The 21754-nt window shown below is 48.8% G+C and overlaps 1 protein-coding gene across 1 annotated transcript; it reads right to left on the bottom strand.

The window, feature by feature from the left end:
* Positions 1 to 1564: 1564 nt before the first annotated feature.
* On the bottom strand, positions 1565 to 3998 carry A4GNT (alpha-1,4-N-acetylglucosaminyltransferase). Its single transcript, XM_032193440.1, has 3 exons — positions 3828 to 3998; positions 3226 to 3675; positions 1565 to 2745 (listed from the first exon to the last, which is right to left on the bottom strand). Exons 1-3 carry the CDS (start codon positions 3930 to 3932, stop codon positions 2134 to 2136), a joined length of 1167 nt encoding a protein of 388 aa, XP_032049331.1. The 5' UTR covers positions 3933 to 3998; the 3' UTR covers positions 1565 to 2133.
* Positions 3999 to 21754: the final 17756 nt, after the last annotated feature.

Here is a 21754-nt window from a genome sequence, read left to right as displayed (position 1 = left end):
TTCACCTCCCTCCCTTCGTCAGCCTCTCTTCTCGCCAAAACTCAGCCCAGAGGAGCCTCGGAAATGTTTTTCGCATGAGCTAACGCACTACAAGAGCCTGAGCAGCTCAAGCCTAAGCACATCCCCCAGCACCGTCCCTCCCTCCCCTCCACAGCTTGAGGAGTGGGGGCAGAAAAAGGAAAAAAGAGAAAAAGAAAAACAACAAAAAAAGCAAATACTCACTTGTTGCTACAGACAGAGGAAGTGAGGAGCTGGGACAGGGACGGGACAGGGCAGTGAGGGGCTGTCCACAGCTCTGCAGAGCAGGGAGAACTTCCCGTGCTGTAACCCTACACTCCTCCCAGACTTCCCCCAGCCTGTGAAACTCAAAAGCACGGAGAAAAAGCAGCTCCCGCTGCCATAGCTGGGCAAAACCAGCCTCCGTGGGCAGCACTGAAGCATGAAACCCATGGCCCCGGGCTGAGCCATGAGAGTTTCACACTGGGGAAGGAAAAGGCAAAATATCCCCCTGTGCCATGCTGGTGCTCTGACAACCCCCAGCTTGGCTTGGTGCCTTCTGCCCTTACACTGGTTGACTTCAGTGCTTAATGAGGATGGATGGGGGTCGATCTGTGGGGCTGGAGTGAGACCCAAGCCCGGCACCTGACTGCTAAAGCCCACGTGCGCAGAGGACTTTCTCCTCCCGATTAATCCGGCTGCCATCACCGTGTGCAGATTGCAGCGCGCTCATTAGCTGCTGTGTTTACAGAAGATAGCATTGTACAGATGGCAAACATTCGATGACGGGCAAGCCACCCGCCCCCGCCTTTCTGCTCCCAGCCTAAAAACAGCTGCTCAGACAGACGCAGAAGAGATTTGCAAGCTGGGCTTTTCATGGTGGTGTTAGGTGGATTTGTTTTACCTCGGGGAGGGGAGGGAGTAAATGCAAGGGGATGCATTGCTTTCTTGCAGGAAAAGAAAAGTCACTGGGAAGCCTGTTAGGATTAAATGGGCCCTTTCTTTTTCACAGTGGCCCTAAAAATGGAGCTGCATGGAGAGAATTCAGAGAGACTGGTGGGGAGACGTGGCCCATGGGAATCCTGTCTCTCAGCAATAGCAAATCCTGAAGGAAGCACCTCCAGGGTGGGCAGGAGGCCAGCAAGACAGAATGGGACAAATGCAACAGGCACTGCAAAATCTTACAGAACGGAGAGAAAGCAAAAACTGGTGGCACATCTGGAGATGGGTGACGTTCCCAAAACCTCCAGAAAGGGCTTTTCTGGAGCTGCTGTGCCCCATTTTCAGGGCAACTGAAATCCATAGATTTCAATGGGACCTGGGAGTCCCCTCAGGCTGGTGCCATCAGTTCTTGGTGCCCCAGCACCTACCCTTCAGGAGACAACACCTTGTGGCCAGAACTGCCCCCAGGGCTGGGCAAGGGCAGCCCCTTCCTGAAAGGAGACAAAGTAGAGGTGCAGGACTGTAAACTTCCTTAAAAAGAGGAAGGCTTTTCCAGGCGAAAGCAAGCTCAGAGGAGTGGTGGTTTACTACCCATTTTATTTTCACTTGCAGTGATAGGTCCCTCTCGAAAACGTAGGGTATAAAGTTCATGTGAGAAAAGACACAGATTAATGAAGACAGTAGTTTGGGCTACTTTTCATCAGTAATGACTGTTGTCCATCCTCTGCTATACACTCGCTCTACACTTGCTCAGAGCCCTCATCCCAGTCCAAGGCCTGTTCTGCCTACAACTCCTCAGACTCGTAGCTGCCAGTAATGTCAAGAGGGGCGTTTGAAATCCCTCCCAGGAGGCCAACACAACTCTTCAGGAACTTTCCCCTTCAAGAAAGCTCACCAGAAAGGCCCAAACATCCCTTTGACTAAGTAAGGTTTGGTTTCTGAGTGCCTATGAGGAAACAGAACCTAATTTCCTAAACCACTTGTGCAAAGCTGTCCTTATGTCAGTGGAGGCTACATCCCATGGATAACCACCACCATTCTGCGTATGCTCCTTAGTGTCCGGGGGAGCCGGGACAGTGGTTATGAAAAGGTCTCTCTCCAGCAGAGCCCAGCTGCTGCCACCAGCGGTGACCGTGTTTTGGCCATTGGACAAGGGAAGTCTGGAAGGATCACTCCCCTTCTTCTCACCACATGTCACACAGAGTCCTCATAGCTCGGTAAGTCCCTCAGCTCTGCGTTTTTGATCAGGTCCTCGTACGTGGTGGGGCAGTAGGTTTTGTACAGTTTTTCAGCCAGCGAGTTGCTGCCAGCGACCACAGCTTTCCGGTTGCGGTTCATGAAGTTCCACAAGTGCAGCGCGTAGGAGTGGTTGAAATCGGGGTTTTTGTCCCATACGTCATAATACCGGCCCCAGGCTGGGTACGGGATGGGGTAGAAACGCTGTGGGTTTAGGAAGGAGATGTTCTGGCAGCTGTGGTCTTCAACGCCTTCAAAATCAGTGAGATTGCAGATGGTTTTGAGCATCCTTGTCATTAAGAAGGGGCCCTGGTTCCCCCAGATGTTCCCATTGTACTTGAGAACAAAGTTCTCCATGCAGTCCCAAATAAATTTGTGGCGGGCAGGGAAGCCAAAGATCCCATTGCTGGAGAACCGTGACTTCTGTGCTGCCAAGAAGCTTCCCTCGGGGATGGGCCTGATGGAGATGACATCCGTGTCCATGTAGATGCCCCCGTACTTCCAAATGAGAGCCAGTCTGCTGGCATCAGAGCTGACGTGGACCCAATTCTTCTCCTCCTCCGGGTCTACCTGCAGAGTTGGAGAGGCAAGACCATGATGCTAGTAGAGAACAACCACTTCCCCTATCGGGCATCAAACAGCACCATGAAACTGTTCCTACACCACAAAAGGTGGTGCTCTGCCAGCATGGCAGCATTCACAAGTGCTCAGATGACTCGTGCAACACGCCTGGTTAGACTAGCTTCTGTTGAGCAAGACTATTAAGCTCTGTTTTATCAAAACACGTATGCAATCTATTTTTACCAACATTTCATTTGCCAAAAAATCTGATTCTCCAGATAGTGGGAAAATGCTGATAATGTGTTCGATAAACAGATAGATGACTACATTGCAAAACATGGCAAAAATAAACCTATTCTGAACCAGAAAAATAAAAGTGACTGGTTTCACGTAGCCAGGCCCACTCTCCTCCATTCATTTTGAGCCTCGTCCTGAGGATCCCCCCATCTATAATTCATTCCCTGTTTTTCTCCTCATCCCAACTCTCACCTCGTTGTACCACTGCAGCAGGGGGGTCTCCTGGAAGATGGTTTCCATCTGGAGAGGGAAAAGGAAGACATTCTTCATAGAAGATAAAAGCGAGAAGGCTGCATAGCTGGAGTTTGAGTCCAACACCGTGTCGTTCGTGAGCCCCTTCATGAAGAGGATGACGGGCCGGTCCTGGTAAATCCTGGCAGCAGACTCCACAGAGCAGGAGACCAGCGGGGGCGGCTCCAGGCGCTCCGTTGTCTCCAGGAAGATGATGCTTTTTCCCAGGTTCAAGACCTGCTCAGGTGTCAGGAAGTGCTTGGGCATAGGCATACAGGAGAAGAAGCAGCCGGACAGCAAGGAGATCTCGTACAAAATGCCCGAGACAAAGAAGAAGCAGAGGCATATGTGGATCTTCTTCAACATTCTTGCTTTCCTTTGGCCTCTGGGGTTGTGCCTCGGACATGTATGCTAAGGAGAGACAAGGAAAAGCAGAAATACATGTCAGTGCTATGGCTTAGCAGGACTGGCAGGAAAGACTTGCAGGGATGGAGGCTGCAGAGGGAGAGGCAGGTATAAGGACAAAGTGAGTGGCTTTGCACACGCAGAAAGCTAGGTGGTACCTGGATTATAGTTCTGACAAATCCACATTTCCAGCTTGTTTGTTGGCCATCAGGCTTCCTGGAATCCCAGCTCCTGGATGAAGACACCCAAATTGTCTGAAGCATGCAACAGGACTTCTGAAGGCAGGAGATGACACACAGAGGAAAGCTGGCTCTGCTGCAGGCTGGACCTCAGTCTCAGAGATGGTTTGGGGCCAATGGGACCCACCTGAAAGGGCAAAGAAGGAACAGGTTCTAGGTGAGACATCTCCCATGTGCTGATGCACAGCCTGGCCCTGCTCCTGGTTCCTGGTTCTGCAGCAGCATGAGCCCATACAGCACCAGGGAGCTCTGGCTGGTGAGAGGCAGGATTGGGCCTTAGCTGCATTGCACTGACAGGCTCATGGTGTAAGGAAATTCCCTCCTGAGATGCCACCAGGTTGCACGTGAGCAGCCACATTTGCTCTGCAGAGACCAAGCAGCTCCCAGGAGCCAGGGTCCGGTGGAAGGGAGATGCTTTGAATGACAAACCAGTGTCCGAGCGACCCCTGAATGCATTGAAAGCCTGATTAACTAAAGGGAATGGGAAGAAACGCAGCTCTGTGTGCTCGGTTAACTAATGAGATGCATTACCATGTCACCCAGCCAGAATATAGATAAGTCCGCAGTGTAGCGAACCCCATGGAAATTCCCCTGGAAGCGCTGAGCTTGAAGCTGTGGCAGCTCCTGCTCCATTTCTCAGAGCTAGATCTCATCAAATTAAATATTAAAGCAATGACTGTTCCCATCAGCACGGCTTTCCATGCTGCATAGCAAATGTTGCTGTTTTCCATTGCCAACATAGTTTTTTCACTATGCCCCAGGCTCCTGCAACAGCAACGGGGAAAAGCATAAGGGGGGAGCAGGAAGGTGCTGCAGCCACCAGCAGGGCTGTGGGGACAATCTTCTGGACAGGGCCAGCAAAGTTTGCAGCCTGCAGGAAAGGGGGTGCTGCTTTTTATTGGCTTTAATCGTTGTTTTTTATTTTCTTCCCCTCCCACTTTGTCTCCTTGCACCAGCACTGTGCAGAGGAGCCCAGCCCCTGCCTCCAGGGCCTCCCTACAGATAGGGAATGGAGAGAAAACAGTTTTGGAAACATGTTCTGGAACCCACTGATAAAGCCAATAATGCTGCAACACCAAATTTCCTTCCACATTCCTCTCCTTCCTCTCAGACCTGCTCTGACATATTTCCAGTTATTTGGGTAAATAAATAAATAAATAAATAAATAAAAATTTGCCTCCTAGCAGCTCCTTCACAAAGCTCAGCTTGGGCAGATTTTCAGGCTTTTTTTTCCCCCTGCATATCCCTGTTCTGACCTATGCCATCCCTGCTGCTAATTCTGTGTTGCTCCCATGCATCCCAGGAGCTGGAGCTCCCTCCTGTTCCTTGCAGTTTCTAAAATCTTGATGCCAGACTCCTTGCCTGAAGCAGAAAACCCAGGCTTTGGCTTTGATTAGAAACGGGACCATCCGAACATTCCCATTACAGGATTAATATTTCTTCTTCGATGGCCTCAAGATCCGATGTCTCGAGTCTTTATGAGGAGCTTGGCAGAGCCGTGGTTGCAATAGCTGTTCAAATTTAAAATAGTCCAGAAGGCATTTTATTTGCAAATTGTGGAGGGAGAATAAGCAGACACTCCAACAGATATCAGCTCCGTGTACAACATTGTGCAGAGAAACGCAAATCTTCATCGTCTCATTCTGGGAAATTGTTTTGCTTGGTTGGTTTTCCAAAACCCACTCTGTGGCGAGTTACGAATTCTCATCACATTTGACCTGGAGGCTGCTGTTATCAAAATGTTCACTTCTCTGCTCGAGTTAAAAGGACTGCAGAGCCGAGCGTTAAAAATAAATCCCAGCCATTGAATAGATTACCCTGCTGAGTGGGCTGCTTTTTTGGCTGCAGCAGACGGCACGCTGGCTTGATGGCCCTTCTTGTAAAGATATTTCTTTTCTCCAGGCAATTGCAGTATTTCAAGTGCGGGATGAAGACGGGTGGGAGCCTACAAGAGATTACTGGGAACACCGTGTGCTGCACGGTCATTCCTCGGGGGTGCCTGCGGGACACATGCAGCAGGGGGGTGCAGTGGGATTTGGGGGCTTTCCTCCCAGAACAACCAGGATTTGTGTTCAGGTCTGCACCCATCTGACGGTGACTGTCCTTATTCCTCCTGCTGGGGAATAACCCCAACGCTGACTGCACCCATGGCAGAGTTTGAGCTTGCATGGGTTTACTGAATGTCTTTGCAGAAGGTGCTCGAGTAAATTGCAGCTGTGATCAAGTCAGTGCATGTGTGCACACTTCAAAGCCAGCTTCCTTTCAGCTTTAGCACCAGGCACATCTGGAAACCTCTATCAAACAGAAACTCTGTAGAAGAATATGCTGTATTGACTGCAGAATGATTAATGCAGCCATCCCTTCCTCCAGCAATGCACACAAGCAAAAAGGTTTCTTCCCGCACCACTTTTCACTCACATTCCAGTTCCCCAAGTCAACATTTTTATAGATAAAGCAAAACTCACCTCTTGCCTGGAAAAAAATGGCAGAGAAATGGCAGAGCATGCAATCCTCAGGGAAGCAAAGCCAAGCTGAAGCAGGCTGGAAGGCATCCACGGCCAGTGGAGAGCCCTTTGCCTGTGCCGGAGGAGCTGCGCTGCCTCTGCACTATCTTCTCCCCTGCCAGGGCTTGGAGCAGCCTCATTGCTTGCACTCTACCAGCTCTGGTGTTTGCATTCTTGGTGCACTGAGATAACACTGAGGCAGGAGCTGGGCTGTGTTTTCAGAGGTGCAGGCATGCAGGAGCAGGCAGGGTGAAGCAGCCCAAATGCTCTGCAAGGGTCCCGGAGATGGGGGATGGAGCCAAGCAGGCACAAAAACAGACTGATTGCACCTTTTGGGGTGCTGTTTTATTCCCTATCGCCTGGAAAGGAGACTGCTTGCAGAATATTTAGCTTTTTCTCTTTATTCTCTATTAGGACTGATCTGGATATATTTTGCACCATCGTGTAGGTCTTTGCCCTATAGCAAAGAAGAATTTTCCCCAAATGGCATAGGATGCTGCTGCCTTGCTTGGAAGCATTCAGCAGGGCCTCACACGCAAACACATCCCAAAAAATACACCCCACATCCTGAACTCTGGGCCAGCATAGGCTGGATTTATTTAATCCAAGCAGCACTTTAGCAGCAGCCTAACAGCCAGCACCCACAGGGCTGGACCTCACTGCAGGTTAATTTATGGTGGAAACATGGAGGGTCAGCCAAGCCATGGTCACTTTAAACCTGAGCAAAAAGGCTGTGGAGTTTGATATTGCTTAATTCATTGCTTTTAAATGCACGCAGCTCATTTGCACTGTGAGTGTGGCTGTGTTTACCGAATTTCATCAGAGACGTCAGAAAGACCTTTGGGAGGAGACTAACAGCATCTTGGCTCTCAATGGCTGTCCTGTGCTGGGTCGGCAGGGTTTCCAAGAGAGATGGAGCCATAAAGCCAACAGAGAAACCTCTGGGACATCCCTCCTGCAACCCTGACCTGTGCTGGCCCTCTCAAGGAAGCCAGAGCACCCTCTGGGATGTGGATGCCCAGCCAGCAGGCTCTTTGCAGTATCCCTCCTGCTGCCTTTTCCCCTTTTGGTGAGGCTATAGACCCATGGCAGATATAGTAGCAGGGCTGGAAGCTCCCTCCACCCAAAGGAGGCTGGCAGCCTTGCACATGGTGCAGGATTTGGGATGAGTGGCCCAAGGGCTTTCCCCTGCAAAGATGAGCACTGGCATTGAAGCACTCAAGCTTGAGAAAAACACTCACTCACCACACAGAAAAACATCTTTCTCCATCATCGTAGTGATAACATAGTGTTAACAAACCACCAAGAAGCACTCAGCTAATCCTGTCCACCCTTCATGGCAGCAAGAAGCCTGCCTGCCTTCTAAAACTTCACCGTGGAAGAGGGCAGGGTGTGCCCATTTGCTTCTCACCAGGTGCAAAGGGCCCTGGGTCTGCCCCCAGCTCTGTTTGCGCTCCTGCGTGCTCCCTTCCTGCTGCAGGCTGCTGACGGAGGATGTGGAAGCATTAATGCTGCTGCGGCCAGGCAGAGCAAACAGTCCCACGGAAAGGTATCGAGATACCCAGGGCTTAATCAGCAGATAGCGCCCAGGGCGAAAACACGGGGCCGGGGCTCGCATTACAAAGAAATCCCTTGGGAGTGACGTCGGAGGAGCCCCCATGCCCCGACACACCTCGGCTTTCCCCAGGAACCCTCTCCTTTGGCAAACACTTGCTTGGGTCCATCTTTTCACACTGTGTCCCACAGGGAAATAGCATGGCACACAATCAGCCACAAGATCTTCTGGGGGTGGAGGTTTCTATCCGTCCACCCCTTTTCAACACGGTGCCTGCCGAGCACACAGGGTGCACTGATCCGTAAACACCAGGGCATGCACAGAAACAGATGCCATCTGTTTGGACAAGTCTCAGCCCATCTTGTACCTTCCAGATAGTGGGAAAGCATCCCCTTCCCATCCTGGCTGCCCCAGCACCTCCAGATGCCACCAGCCCCTTGACCCAGCATTAGGAGGTGAATTTTCTGGGGGAAGTCTAAAATTATAGCCTGGGGGAGCAGCGACCACCAGTGAAATGATAAGAAATGATAGAGACTGAGCCGCAGAACAGGCGAGGGCAGAAGGGACTTCTGGAGGCTGCCTGGTCCAACCCCCTGCAGATGTTAGCACCTACCAGATGCCAAACGCACAGGCTCCTCCTGCAGCACAAGGAGGAAACCATCAAGAGGGCTCACATTTCAGCTTGGTTGGAGAGCTTGAGGAAGCACTTCAAGGGAGGAACGTCAGACTTTGTCCTCGGGGGTTCTTCTGCTTGTCACCTGCACCTCTGTTGATGAGCCCCAGCATTTGGCTGGGCTCTGATCTCCTAAAAAAAAGCATCGTTGCTCTCCAAATCTGCTTGATTGGCCCCATCCTGTCTATCAGTTAGCAATACATCAAACAAACAGGGTCAAACACCTTTGCACCCTTTCTGGGGCCCCCACATGGGTGCCAGCATCTCTTTGGGACAATGCTCTGTTCTCCTGCTTGGGGCATCACAGGCCAGGCACCGCTGTGATGGTCCCACCTGCATCCCACCACAGGAGCACAAAAAAACCCACAACCATTAAATACAGGCCAAGGCCAAAATCCTGGTGCTGCTCTGCCCTGCCCTCTAGAGGAGCCCGGGTTTTGCTTTGCTGCATGGACAGCTCAGAAAAACGAGGATCCGCAGGCAGAAGCTGGCCCGGGTCCTTCTGCATCTGGTTGGTGGTAGGTCCAAGAGAGGCAAACATCACACCCCAGTGTCACACAAGCAGCCTGCAGCTGAAGAAGACCCCAAAGCCAGAGGCCCCAGCTCCCTAGACAGCCCAGCTCTCTGCTCTGGAGCCCGCCCAAACCTTCATCAGGTCCACAGCAGAGATCTTGTGGGGATTTCTCTTTGTCCTGAATAACCTTGCCAACTAATCCTACAAAATCACTTGTGCTCCACCCCAAGGGCAAGCAGGCAGCCGTGCCACAGGGACTAACACATGGAGGAAACACTACTGGAGAAAGGAATGCAAGGAGCTGAATTGTGCCAAATTACAAGCAATTGTAAAGCAATACATTTGTGCTTAAAGGTTTCCATGCTCACTTCCCTAACACCTGCAATGTCCATACAGCTTCAGAGATAAAACCGGAGTAACAACTAAAAAGCCGGCCACCCTATCTGCAGCAGGGTGTTTGCTTTCCTTTGCCTAATTTCACTTTAAGCTTTTTGCAGCTCCCCAGCTCCTGATAGCATCACGCCCTGCAAACACCTGTGCATTATTATAGCCTTCCTCCGCTTTAATGTAGTCAGCCTTCATGATATTAGTTTGTACATCATCAGTTAGTTCCCCAAAGTGCTGATACAATTTTAGGTGTTTTTTTTCTGCACTGGACAGCCTTTTTGAAACCCAAGGGTTTGGTAACCAAAGAGTCAGCTATCAGAACTGTGTAGAGAGGAACAGTTTGGCTGGGAGCTCCCACGTCTGCCTTTGCATCACAGAAGCTTTTTGTGCTAGTGTGTGGAAAGCAAACACCATTAGACCTCATGGGCCTCACATGGAAAAAAAAAAAATAATAAAAAAAATCTAAAAATCCCCTCCCATTAGAAACAGCTCTGTTACCTCTGCCCAGAGCCTGTGCAATCCCTCAGGCCCTGCAGGGCAAAGCCCTCACAAAATCCCCAAACAGGGTAGTCCAGAGACAACCCACCCACGTCCCACTGCTGCAAGCATGGCTTTGCTGCACCCACAGTGCTCCCAGCCCCCAGAAATGCTGGAAAACGACAGAACAAGTGGTTGCTGTGCCTCCAAGAGAACACCTGCATCACTACATCACCCTCCCAGGGCTTTTTTGGGTATGAAGCCTGCACCCGCCGTGGACAGGCAGGACCCCGCTGCTGGAGGGTGTCTCCCACCACACGCCAGGACCAGCAGCTGGGTGCTGAGCAGGGATGGGTGCGCAGTTGGAGGGAGCGTGCTGGGAGCCTGTGGCAGGCATCTATCAGGAAATCACGCTCGCTTTATTGCCATGTTACAGCCAGCCAGCACCCAGAGCTTTCTATATTCATGAACTCATCAGATTTGTATTTCAAAAATAATAGATGTCATTATTATTATTATTGGAATGAATTTCTCTATTATAGTCTGAGTGATTGTAACTACTTACTGCCTGCAGCACAGGAACCACCTAAAGAATAATACAAGCAAATAATATTTCTGTAGTTGTAGCTACAGGGTTGGGTAGGTTTTTTTTGTTTTGTTTTTAAGTGAGAAAGGTAATAACCAGAACAACAGCAACAATCATAACAGAAATAAAGTCATTATGAGGTTGTGTATAACAATACCAGTTTTTAAGGTAAATTTAGTTTGGGGCACATGACTCATGCTCCTCCCTGAGATTTTTCTCAACTGCTTGGAGCGCTGCCTCTAATAACAGCTTCACACTTTCTGCCCGCTTTATCCCGTGTGCAGAAGGAAGAAAGCAAAACAAGCCTCAGCAGAACAGCTTCCTGATCCAGGGACCTCACAGGAGGGTGTAAGGCTCTTTGCTTCCAGCCCTGGAGCTCCACCACAAAGCCTCGCCAGCGCCTCTCAGCCCCTGTGAGCCTCCTCGGCTCGGTACCAGCCCTGTGTGCTTTGGAGGTGGGGCTTTCACTGCTCCTGGACAACTTCAGTACCGGAGTTTTTCTCCTCGAAGGAAAGTCCACAAAGTGCTGTGCGTTGATGAAGAGCAGAGATGAACCAACTGACCATAAATTATGCACTCACAAGCTAAATCTAGATAGCTAGTGGGTAGAGCATAACAGCCGTGATGGATGGCTTTCCTCCAGCAGGCAGACAGCCTGGGGACTGAGGAAAAAAAAAGCCAAAGTGGCTGCGGAGATGCCTGGGAGGCTCTCCAGCAAGTCCTAGCATGGACCAGTCTCTCCTGCTATCACAGCAGGGTTTATGGCAGAAGCAATGAAATCCTCTTCACCCCGGTTGCTTCTCCCCATTGCCATTAGCGAGTCCCCTTGCTCTGCCCCTGCCAGAGCCTGTCCTGACCTCTCCCCACATGGCCCATATGGTGCCACCAGCCAAAGATCTGCCACAGCATTATGTGCAATATACGCTGTCAGCGTATTCTGACATGAGTCCAATAGGATGGATTCAAAAAAGATGGGATCCCACCATGCCAAAATACAACATTTGGTTGAGCATCTGCCAGAGCCTAACTAGCAGACTGCTGGGAATGCTGCTTTCTCTCTCTCTCTCTCTTTTTTTTTTTTTTTTTTGTATGTGTGCATTTGTTTTTAAAGTATGCACAATAGCAAAGAGGCTGGGGAGCTGAAGATGCTTGCAAAAATCCTGTGTGAGCAAGGACCCATTCATAGCTGGGTCAGCTGGAGGGGGCATTTATCACAAGTGCCAGGCATGCTGGTAAACTACTCTACAATACTCTCAGCATGTTCCTGTCCAGAATTCAGGTTTTCCTCCCCCAGTGATCTGGAATAATTCTTCAAGGTGCAGACCCTCACCCTGTCACAACAGGGGGGAAACCACTCCCTTCTACACAACCCTCTTTTCAGTGATGTCATATTATTTGATGACAAAAGTTGCAGTTACATTTTAGTGGCTGGAATTACCACAGGGAACCTGCCCTGCTGACCTCCTGTGTGCCCATGGCATGGTGGAAAGCAACACCTTGCCACGAGCAGCCCTCTGCACTGGCACATCTAGTGGGGACCTCTCTTCTCCCACGGGTGTGAATAATTTTTCAAGTACTTTGGAGTTGCAGAGGTGTCTGAGTTGTCTTCACAGCTCAGGTATCTTCTGTCCTGCAGGGACAGCTTGTGATCTCCCCCTCTTGCCACCTGTCCTCACGGTACACTGATGGACAGTTGCCTACAGCCATCCACTGGCCTGCTGTAACTCCAGCCAGCTACCTTTCCTCTCCAACCCCAAGTCCAGAAACCCTCGATTTGGTGAAGCTGAAGACCACCAGGTGGCTCATGGATTCACTTTGGGATGCCCTTCATAGGGGCAGGTTTGCTCTCAAGAGAGGGACCCCACCCAGCTGCCCAGAGAATCTGGGCAGCTACCCAGAGAGCCAGGCTTTGAATCTGGCACTGCATCAGGATTACCTACAGGCTAGGAAATCCTGGCAGAAATCAGAGAGAAACACATGCCACCTCCTTTCTTGGCCTTAGCGCACATTGCTGCTAGTGATCGGAGAGCCCTGGTGGAGCAGCAGTCTGAGAGATGATGAAATTGAAGTCCCAGCTCTTCTCGAGCTGGGCACCTCCTCCTTAATGATATTCCTTGTCCCAGAGCATTTCCCAACCAGTCATCCCAGCCTTAACCCACTTCTACAGAATTCGCAGAAAATTATGGTCACCAGCTTCACTTACCCATCCCATTTGTCACAGCAAAATGTCACAAGAACTGTGAAAGGAGAAAGGACTTGGCTTTAGACTGTTAATAGAAAGCTTGTCCATTCAAAGTAATATTGTCCTGATGAACTAGGAACTGGCTCAGTTTATGCTTTTTAATTAAAATCTGGGGAAGCTTATGCTGAGACAAGGGACTGAGATAGGCTCCAGATCTCCAGAGTAGCAAAGGTGGATGGAGAGCTGACAGGGACAGACAGAAACAGCAGGTCAGCAAAATGGATCAGCTTCAAAGTGAGGGGATGGCTAGGGTTGAGTGCACCCATATAGGGTGTAAGGGGGGGGGGGATAAAAAATGTAGCATTATACATAGAAGTATGCAGAAAGGGGAACAGCCAGCCACAAAAGCAGGGCTGGGTTAAAGGGTAATAAAACCATTTCCCCCAAAATTAAACAGATCATTTTTGTCAGGAGGAGTGACACTGACTGGGGCGTGAGAGCACACATGATCTGGAATAAGAGGGGAAGGAGAAAGAGCAGCCACATCTGGAGGCAGAACTCAGGAGTGCACTGAGATGAAGCCTGAGGGGTTGAGGAAATCTCCATCCTGCTTGGAGACAAGCGGTGCCCTGTGTGCAGAGGGGAAAGCACATTTCTGATGAGTCTTGTGGGTCAAAAGGCACTGATTGAACCCCCAAAAGCAAAGGGATTATAAGAAAAGCAAAATATGATAAGGAAAATGAAAAGCATGAGCTAGCCAGCTACAGATGCGTTAACCCATTTTTAGTTATACACAAGACTGTAGGACAAATGCTAAAGGAAACATTAATTAAAGGCACAGAGAAAAATGAGATAAAGTGCAACACAGGTTTACCAAAGGCAGTTTGTGCCAGACTGTGCTGACATCTCCCTTTGATAAGATAATTGGTTTTCCAGACAAGGGAAATTTGGTAGATCTAATCTATCTAGAGTTCAATAAAGCATTTGATATGGTGCCACATGGGAAATTATTAGCAAAGCTTGAGAAAATGAGAATTAACAGAAGAACTCTGAAGTGGAGAGATCAGGGGCTGGCACGAGGACAACAACAGGATTGGCACAGGGGAGCCAGGGTGCAAGAGGTTGCTGGTGAGTGCCTGAAAACTGTTTTGGCATCTATCCCATAAAGGCTGGCCACCTCCATCCCTGTGCAAGGCTGGGAGCAGAGCAGCGAAGCTCCCTTGCCTACATGGCTTTCTGTACTGAGACTCACAACCTCGAAGGCTCGGAGGGGAGCATTCCTGCAGACTTTGTAGGGCTGCACCTACACCATGAGATGGCAATGTTGTTCCACCTAAGAGCAGCTCTCTTCTCTCCTCTTCCAGCTCTGGTTTGCAGCGTCTGGACACATTTTGGTACGTACTCCAAGAAATATCAGTGATTGCAACTGTGAACCGAGGATGACGGTGGAAGCTAAATCTGTCCCCACGTGGCACAAGCGGTGTGGTGCTGGACCACCAGCCTTCATTTCTCAGGAGTGAAAACATGCAGGTGGCAGTGGAAGGAAGAATATTAAATTAAGGCCGATGAGAAGCAAGGCATTGCTATCTCCATTGCAGATCCAGGCTGAACAACCTTTCCTGATATACCAAAAAATACACAAAAGCAGCCAAAGTTGATCGGAGTAAGTGTGAATGCGCACACATGGGTGCACGGCAGAGGAAGAGAAAACAATTTTAAATAAAAATAAAGTCTGCTTATCCCTTCCCCGTATTTTTAGTTTAAATTACACCCAAAAGCCATCTGATCAATTCAGCTGAAATGAGCTTTTAATCCAAATAAGTCTTAATCACAGAATTATCTCTTTAAACAGAGGGAATGTGTTTGCCTTAAAAATTAACACCTTGACTCCAGTTTCTTTGGCATGTACCTTACTTTTCCATGAGTATAAAATCCACCTGTTAATGTCAAAAAAAATAAAAAAATAAATACCAGAGAAAGACAAAGAAATGCTTTTAGCTCCTTTCTGTCCCCACACATCATCTCTGATCACTGCAGCTTCTTTCTCAAATGGGAAGACACCCGGTTTCACCTATGCTACAACAAAAATTTATGCCAGCATAAAATTCTCAGTCTTCTTTAAGTCTTTGAAAAAAAAGACAGAATCTGCTCATTATTCCTCAAACCTAGACCAACCCTGTCAGTTTAAATAAGCTTTCAGGGGGATTTTTGAATATTGAGCTTGCCAAAGGATGCTGTTTCAGAGAAATGCAGGCTCTAGCACTCCACAGTAACCCTTCATTCAATTAGAAACCATTACAATAGCTCCTGAATGTTGAAATTCAGGCATTATTATTGTTATTTTCTGGATTTCTTACTTTTTTTTTTTTTTTTTTTTTTTTTTTTTTTTAGATACCAGTGCAATCACTTCTTTGCCAGTGGTAGCCTGCACAACAAAATTGTTTCTTTCTCCCTCTCATTTTACAGCTACCCGGGAATTTCTTTAGGTCATCTCTCACTTACTAAATTACAGGTTAGAGTTGTAAGAGAGGGAGGCTTAGCAGGCAGAATCTCTTTTTATAGTAGTCGTGAACAAGCCTGGCCCCAGCTGCTCCAAATTAATGTGGACCCAGTGGTGTAAATCAAGATGTATTCATTTGAATGCAGCCGTGATTATTTTTCCTAGCTGAGCATTTGATGTTTTTTTTTTTTCTGGTAGCCTGCCCATCACCTTTGGGCTCGTCAGGAGACCTGGTGTTGAGAGCAGCTTGCAGTGCATGAGCTGCTGTCTCCCTGATGGGAGAGGAAAGGTGCAGAGGGATCCTGAAGGTGGTAGCATTTCCATGGCTAACAGAGACCAGACCTACCACCAGCAGCAGCAAGAGCAGCTGAAAGAAAGGATGTGCGGGAGATGCCTTACAGAGATGTAGTAGGGAAGGGGGTGGGATGTGCATGGGGGTGAAAGGAGCAGCACAAAACTGCCTGCACTGGGAAATAAAGCAGTGAGGAGAGAATAAGAGTTGTCTTTGCAGCTTGTTTTGCAGTGCTCAGCAGGGTAGGGCAGCAGGTCTCCAGCCAGGGGGCAAAGTGAAACTCTTGCAGGATCTCAATGTTTATGGGATGGGTGAAAATTGGGCTCCCTTCTTGGGATCCACCAAAAGACAACACCGATCCCAAAGTCTTGTGCAGTGCAAGCCTGTGAGCATCTGGTCTCCTCTTTCTGCACATTTCCCTGCAGGACCAAGCACTGGCTTTGCAAACCCTTTGGAGCTCCTTCCCACAACACCTCCTTATGCCTGGAGTGCCGCGTAGATGCTGAACGTGGTTGTGCAGATATCCCTCCAGCTGTCAGCATTTTCCATGCAAGGGCCTTGCTGTGACTAAATGCAGTTTTAGAGCTCCCCTAACATGTAGCTATAAATAACAAGATCAAGGTCTTGACCCCTGGAAACTCACCATGACCCCACCGTTGAGCAGCCGTGCCCAGAACATGGTATTAAACTGGAAGGGAACATAAATCTAGGAGGAACTAATGAAGACCCCCAGGGCCACCGTTCTCCATAGCTGTCTTGTTAGCATGATCTAGGAAAGACTGGGGGCCCTTAAAAAAAAAAAAAAAAAGTGGAGGTAATAAGTGACTCATCAAAGTCAGCAAGTGATGGAAATATTGTCAAGGAGGTGTTGCAGCCCTGGATGAAGCATTGCAGAGCATCACTTTCACAGCCGAGCACCACTGCCAAGGGGACTGGGGGGCAGTTAGCCCTCCAAAACTTCAGTGACCTTCACTGCCCATCCAAAATCAGCACCATCATTAAAGGCAATGAAAGGTCCCATCCCGTGCCCCATCCCTCTTCTTACTGTCAAGAGCGGAGCAGAAATGAAAACTGGTTTGTTTTTGTCTTCATGCCAGTAGGGACGGAACAGCTTGTGAGAGGTGGGATTTCAGGGTCTGCAACTCGTTTAAAAGCCCCAAGATCAATATTTTATGGGAGGCAGGAGACCTTTCAAAGGCCCCCACGGTTGCAGAGGGCTGAGGTGTGAAAAGCTGCCATGGGGATTTGTATACCTGGTGCTGGTGGAAGTGGTTGGGAATCTGGAACTGAGTACGACTTCTGGCACAGACATTGTGGCTCATGCTGCCTTCCCAAATGCTCGGGGGCTGGTGCCCTCTGGGGAAGGAGACAGACCATGGGTTGGTCTGTAGGAAATTCTCTGCTAAGCCCATGCAGACCCTGGGGCTGAAGATGGGCATCAAAGTCTTCTGCTGAGGAGGGTGGCAATGGCAATGACTTGGGGTTCACCCATCCCCATCGATGGTCCAGGTGGGGAAGGTCCCCTCGGGAAGCCCTGGTGAGTGGGGCCATCTGCCTGCAGGGACAGAAAAACAGAATTAGATGCAGCACAGAGGACTGGGTCCCCATGCTTGCATGTCCTTGCTCTTGACCTTACAAAATGACTGGCAGATGGATGGGAAAATTGCATGGGACAACAGAGAGTCAGGTAATGATTCTAAAACTGTTTCCAAGCCTGCTGCTTCGTCACAGTTCTCAGATGTTACAGAACAGAATTGCACTGGCTTTCCAGGTAATGCAGGCGCTGATTTCCCCTAAAATTGCATTTTAGCTGCTCACAATGACTTCAGTGTCCCAGCTGCCACTGGGATCCCAGTGGCACCGGGAACCAGGTGGGTTCCTTTCTTGTTCATCTGCCAGCGAGGACAACGTGCCAGGAGTGGATTACATCTCGACACCGGTGACCTCGGGAGCCCTGGTACCAGCCTGTGTCCCTCGCTAATCCTATTCTCTATTAATTTGTTATCCCATTAACACCTTGCACATTTCTTTCTCTCACCACTGCGATACCCTAAGAGACTTCTGGGGATCCTGTAATATGGTATTTTGTTGTTAAGAGTGTAAGCCTGCAAACTCTTCTCATCTTAGCCTAGAAATCCCTTGATAGAAAGAAAGAGAACCGCTGCTTTGTTTCTTTCAGTCAATACTATCCATTAAGATCTGTGTCTAACAGCTCCGAGTCCAAGTGAATAACCGAATGAGCTGCCTCCTGCTCTCTTAAACCTCTGGAAACAGTAAATGCTCTTCTGAAAAGAACAATTTGATATCTCAGCCCTGTCTGGACCTGGCAGGGGGGCAGCTTTCTTCTCTGATGTATGAAAACAAAATTGCTCACGATTTTCATCAGAGGGCAGAGAGGAACACGCTCCTGCTTCTCCAGAGACACCCATGGCCCCCGCCTGAGGGGGTCCTGCTGCATGGTACCCCCTGAGAGCAGAATGTTTCTGACACAGAAGGACTCAGCTAAAGCCCCAGGGGACCCAGTGAGGGAGCATCACAGTTAGAAACCTGTGTCTCCTTCCCATCTTCAACCTGTCCAAGTCCAGCTTACACACCGTTACCCTCGTACCTATTAATACTGGTGCGATCGATCAATACTGTGCAATAAAAAGCAGCACTGATAGCGGTGCTCTGCTTCTCTAGGGAAACCAGAAGCAAAAATTCTGCTTCAGGCAAGGAGCCTGGCAGTGAAAGACCAGGTTTTCATGCTGGGATGGCAAACCCTTCAAGGGATCCTACCATGAAACCACATGAGCAGTCCCCAAGCGTGTCGGCTGAGGAATGCTTGGTGGAGGTAGGCAAACACTCACATGTTGTGCAGGCATTTGTAAGAGTATTTCTCCCTCTCAGCACTTCAGAGAGAAAATCCAGCTAGCCATGGGCTTAGAAACAGCTAATGAGATGAGAGAGATGGGGAGCCCATCTGGGAAGAGCTTGGTCCTTAGAGAAATACCCACGAGGGTATTTCTGCACCTGCCAAATGCCTTCGCAGTGTTTTGCAGAACCTGGGGAGCTGTGGGAAGGCTTTCCCTTCCCACCTGCCATCCGGAGCAGCATGCCACTGAGCAGGCAGTAACCAAACGTGCTACGGGAACGTGATCTGTGCTCATTATTGATTTTAAGGTTCATCGGTTCACATCAGGGTGATCAATACTTTATTATTCCACCAATCGATCCCTCCTTTGTTTGTGAACTTTACCCAATTGATATACATTAAAAAGTTTAGCAGCATTGATAAGGTTTGAGTCAGGAGCCGCAGGCAGAGGAGGAAAAGGGGCTGCTTCCAGCACGGAGCTCCTGGCACTTCAGTGTCTCGGTGCTGTGACACCCCACGGGCAAACGCTGCTCTCTCTTTCGTCCCCAGCCCGGACAAGCTAACGACTTCATGGTCACATAAAGCCAATTAGAGCACGGCCCCATGCTGGGAGGAGGGCAGTAAGCTCTGGAGGTCAGAGGGCTGGGGTGCATGAAGGTGCTGGAGCAAGCTGCAGCCAAGAAGCCCTCGCTCCCTGCTGAGCACTCGCTGGCCATGGAGGTGCTGGCGTGGCTCTGCTGAGAGCAGCTGAGCACAGGGTGATGAAGCCACTGGGATTTGGATTTTACAGGGTGTGTTTCTGTGTTTCTCACCACCCCCTCTGCAACCCCAGTGAAGAGTTTTGTTCTCAGGGTTTCACACGGGTGGCACTGTTTCAGAATGACTGTCCCACTTTACAACCCGGTGCCAGTTTTCCCTTGACTCCAACAAAGAGTCCCATACCCCTCCTGTACAGCCCCTTTCTGGCTTTGGAGGCACCACAGAGGCTGCCTTCATAGCACGGAATCCTGGTACCCAGTGTGTGACCAGCACTTCTTAAATCCCAGCCTGTGTCATCCCTGGCATAGTCCTGGTGAGGGCATCATCTATTGGAACATCCCCTTCCCTTTATCTCTGATGGCTGTCGAGGCAGGAGTAAAAAATACAGGGCAGCTTTAGGAAAAAAATAAATAAACATATATATATATACATATTACATATAACCAAGAGCATCCTGATTAAAAATGATTTTATAGCAGGATGCAAGCTGCAGCTGGAGTCAGCATCCGATTTGCTGGCCCCTGCTCTCACCAAACTATTTGTATATTATTCACAGTTGTAAATTGCTTTGAGATTTCTGGAAGACATTAGAGTGGATAAAGCTCCATTTCTCTGCAGTCCTTTTAAACATCCCCATGTAAAATCTATTAACATTCAGAGGGATGCATGGGGATGAAAGGCAAGGGAAAAAAAAACAGAGCTAAGAGTATGCAGTGCCCGAAGCTTCATGCAATTTTACCTGAAAATGAAGCTTTTGTCCGTGTCTTTTCTCCATGGGGCTTTTCCATTCCCTGATGTAATCTGAACATTTTACTATTTGTGTCATTACTGAACAAAAGGGTGAAAATGTGATTTTTTTTTTTTTTAAATTAAAGGGTTTCCCCCCCCCCCCTAGAAATGGTAAAAGAATATCAAATTATGGCCTGACAAGGTACACTTCTGAAAGAGAATCACCAGAGTACAGCAGATCTATATCTTATCTCTCTATGAAATTGCATGTCTATGCAGTAGCATTGTAACAGATTTCAGCTGGGCATAAATTCGTAGCATTTCAGGGTCTAAATAGGAAGATTATTGGAGCCTAAATTGCAAGTGAACTATGTATGAACCAATTTCAATACTAATGAGCTGGTAGCCACACAGCCGCGGAATATTAGCAAGAAGCTGTGGATAGGGTGGTGGGGAATCTCCTCTTCCCTCAGTGCCAGCCCCAGAACTGCTCTGGGCCTTGGCTGGACGTGGAACAAGGATGGAGGGAAGATGTGGTTCTTCTCCTTGCCATGGCTGGAGTCCTCTGGGTGGGGCAGAAGACGGGGTCCCGGTGGCCAAGGACAGCCCAAGGTGGACAGGCTGTGCCTTCTGCCCCCTCTCCACTCCATGAAGAAGCAACATATCATGATCTTCCATGCTTTTTTCATTATAACCAAAACAAACAAACAAACAAAACCATCATTTTCAACAAAAGCAGAGAGAGTTACCATTCTCATTGAAAACACAGTCTTCTCATCAAAACTAGCTCTGACAGAGCCTTTTTTTTTTTTTTTTTTTTTTTTGTCCAGACTTCATGGAGGATTTTCAAAGACCCCAGCACCCGCCAAGGAGTGCGAATAGCTGAGGGCACAGCTCTTAGTGCCTCCTCCTCCCAGTGCTGGCTCCTCAAGCCTGAATTCCTGGTGTACTTTTAATTGGTGGGTTTTGTTTTTGTTTTGCTTTCATGATGTATCCTTCGAGTAATTCATTCAGATAGGAGATATTTTTAACAAATATTTTTTCAAACGACGGCTGGATTACTTGCTCTAGTGTTCATAAATAGCTTTTCTCGATAACAAGGTTGCATATATGGTTTAATGGAGAGAGCTGTTGATTTATGGTAACATTAAGCATGTACGTGAACTTACATTTGAGACTGATAAATACGAGTCTTTAATATGCGCATGCATCATTTTTATGTTTCTTTTACAAAGAGGCTTTGAGTTGTGTGCATATTATAAAATTACACCGAAAAGAATGCCTGTAGTCTGCATGGGAGCTCAGACCGTTGAGTGGTAATGAAATATGCATTTTCTGGTGTGCTGTGTGCAGGTTTGCTGTGGGAGCAGTATAAAATTTATGACATCCTGAGCTATTCGTTTTCATGGTTTTCGAGAACTTGGGCCTTGTAAACGCTGTTACTGATAATGGTCGAAGCAGTTGTTCATTTGCAGCTTTAACTGCTTTTTTTAACGACTGAGCTTTATTGTTATTGTAATTAGTAAATTAGACTGTTTTCTGATTTTGTGCTATTTCTCTCCATGCTTTCAGCCTATTTTCTTTACGCCGGCATGCTGGTGAGCCCTCCCCTCACCCTTTCCATGTGGTGACCGATTTCAGCTGGTGCTGGTGGGTGCGGGTGATATCTCCAAGATAACTGAGCTCCTGCAAGCCTTTGACAATTGCAGACTGAGAGGAGCAGGGCAGAGGCTCCAGCCACTGCTGCCCATGGCAGGATTTGGCCACTGGTGGGGATGGCCAGCAGCTGGGGGAGCCGGCCAACCAAACTCATCCCACCGCTGCTTGTCTAAGG

Source organism: Aythya fuligula, chromosome 9 (genome assembly GCF_009819795.1).
Source record: "Aythya fuligula isolate bAytFul2 chromosome 9, bAytFul2.pri, whole genome shotgun sequence".
Lineage (NCBI taxonomy): Eukaryota > Metazoa > Chordata > Aves > Anseriformes > Anatidae > Aythya > Aythya fuligula.
Note: the sequence above shows the minus strand (reverse complement) of the source record. Positions and strands in the feature narration are given on the sequence as shown.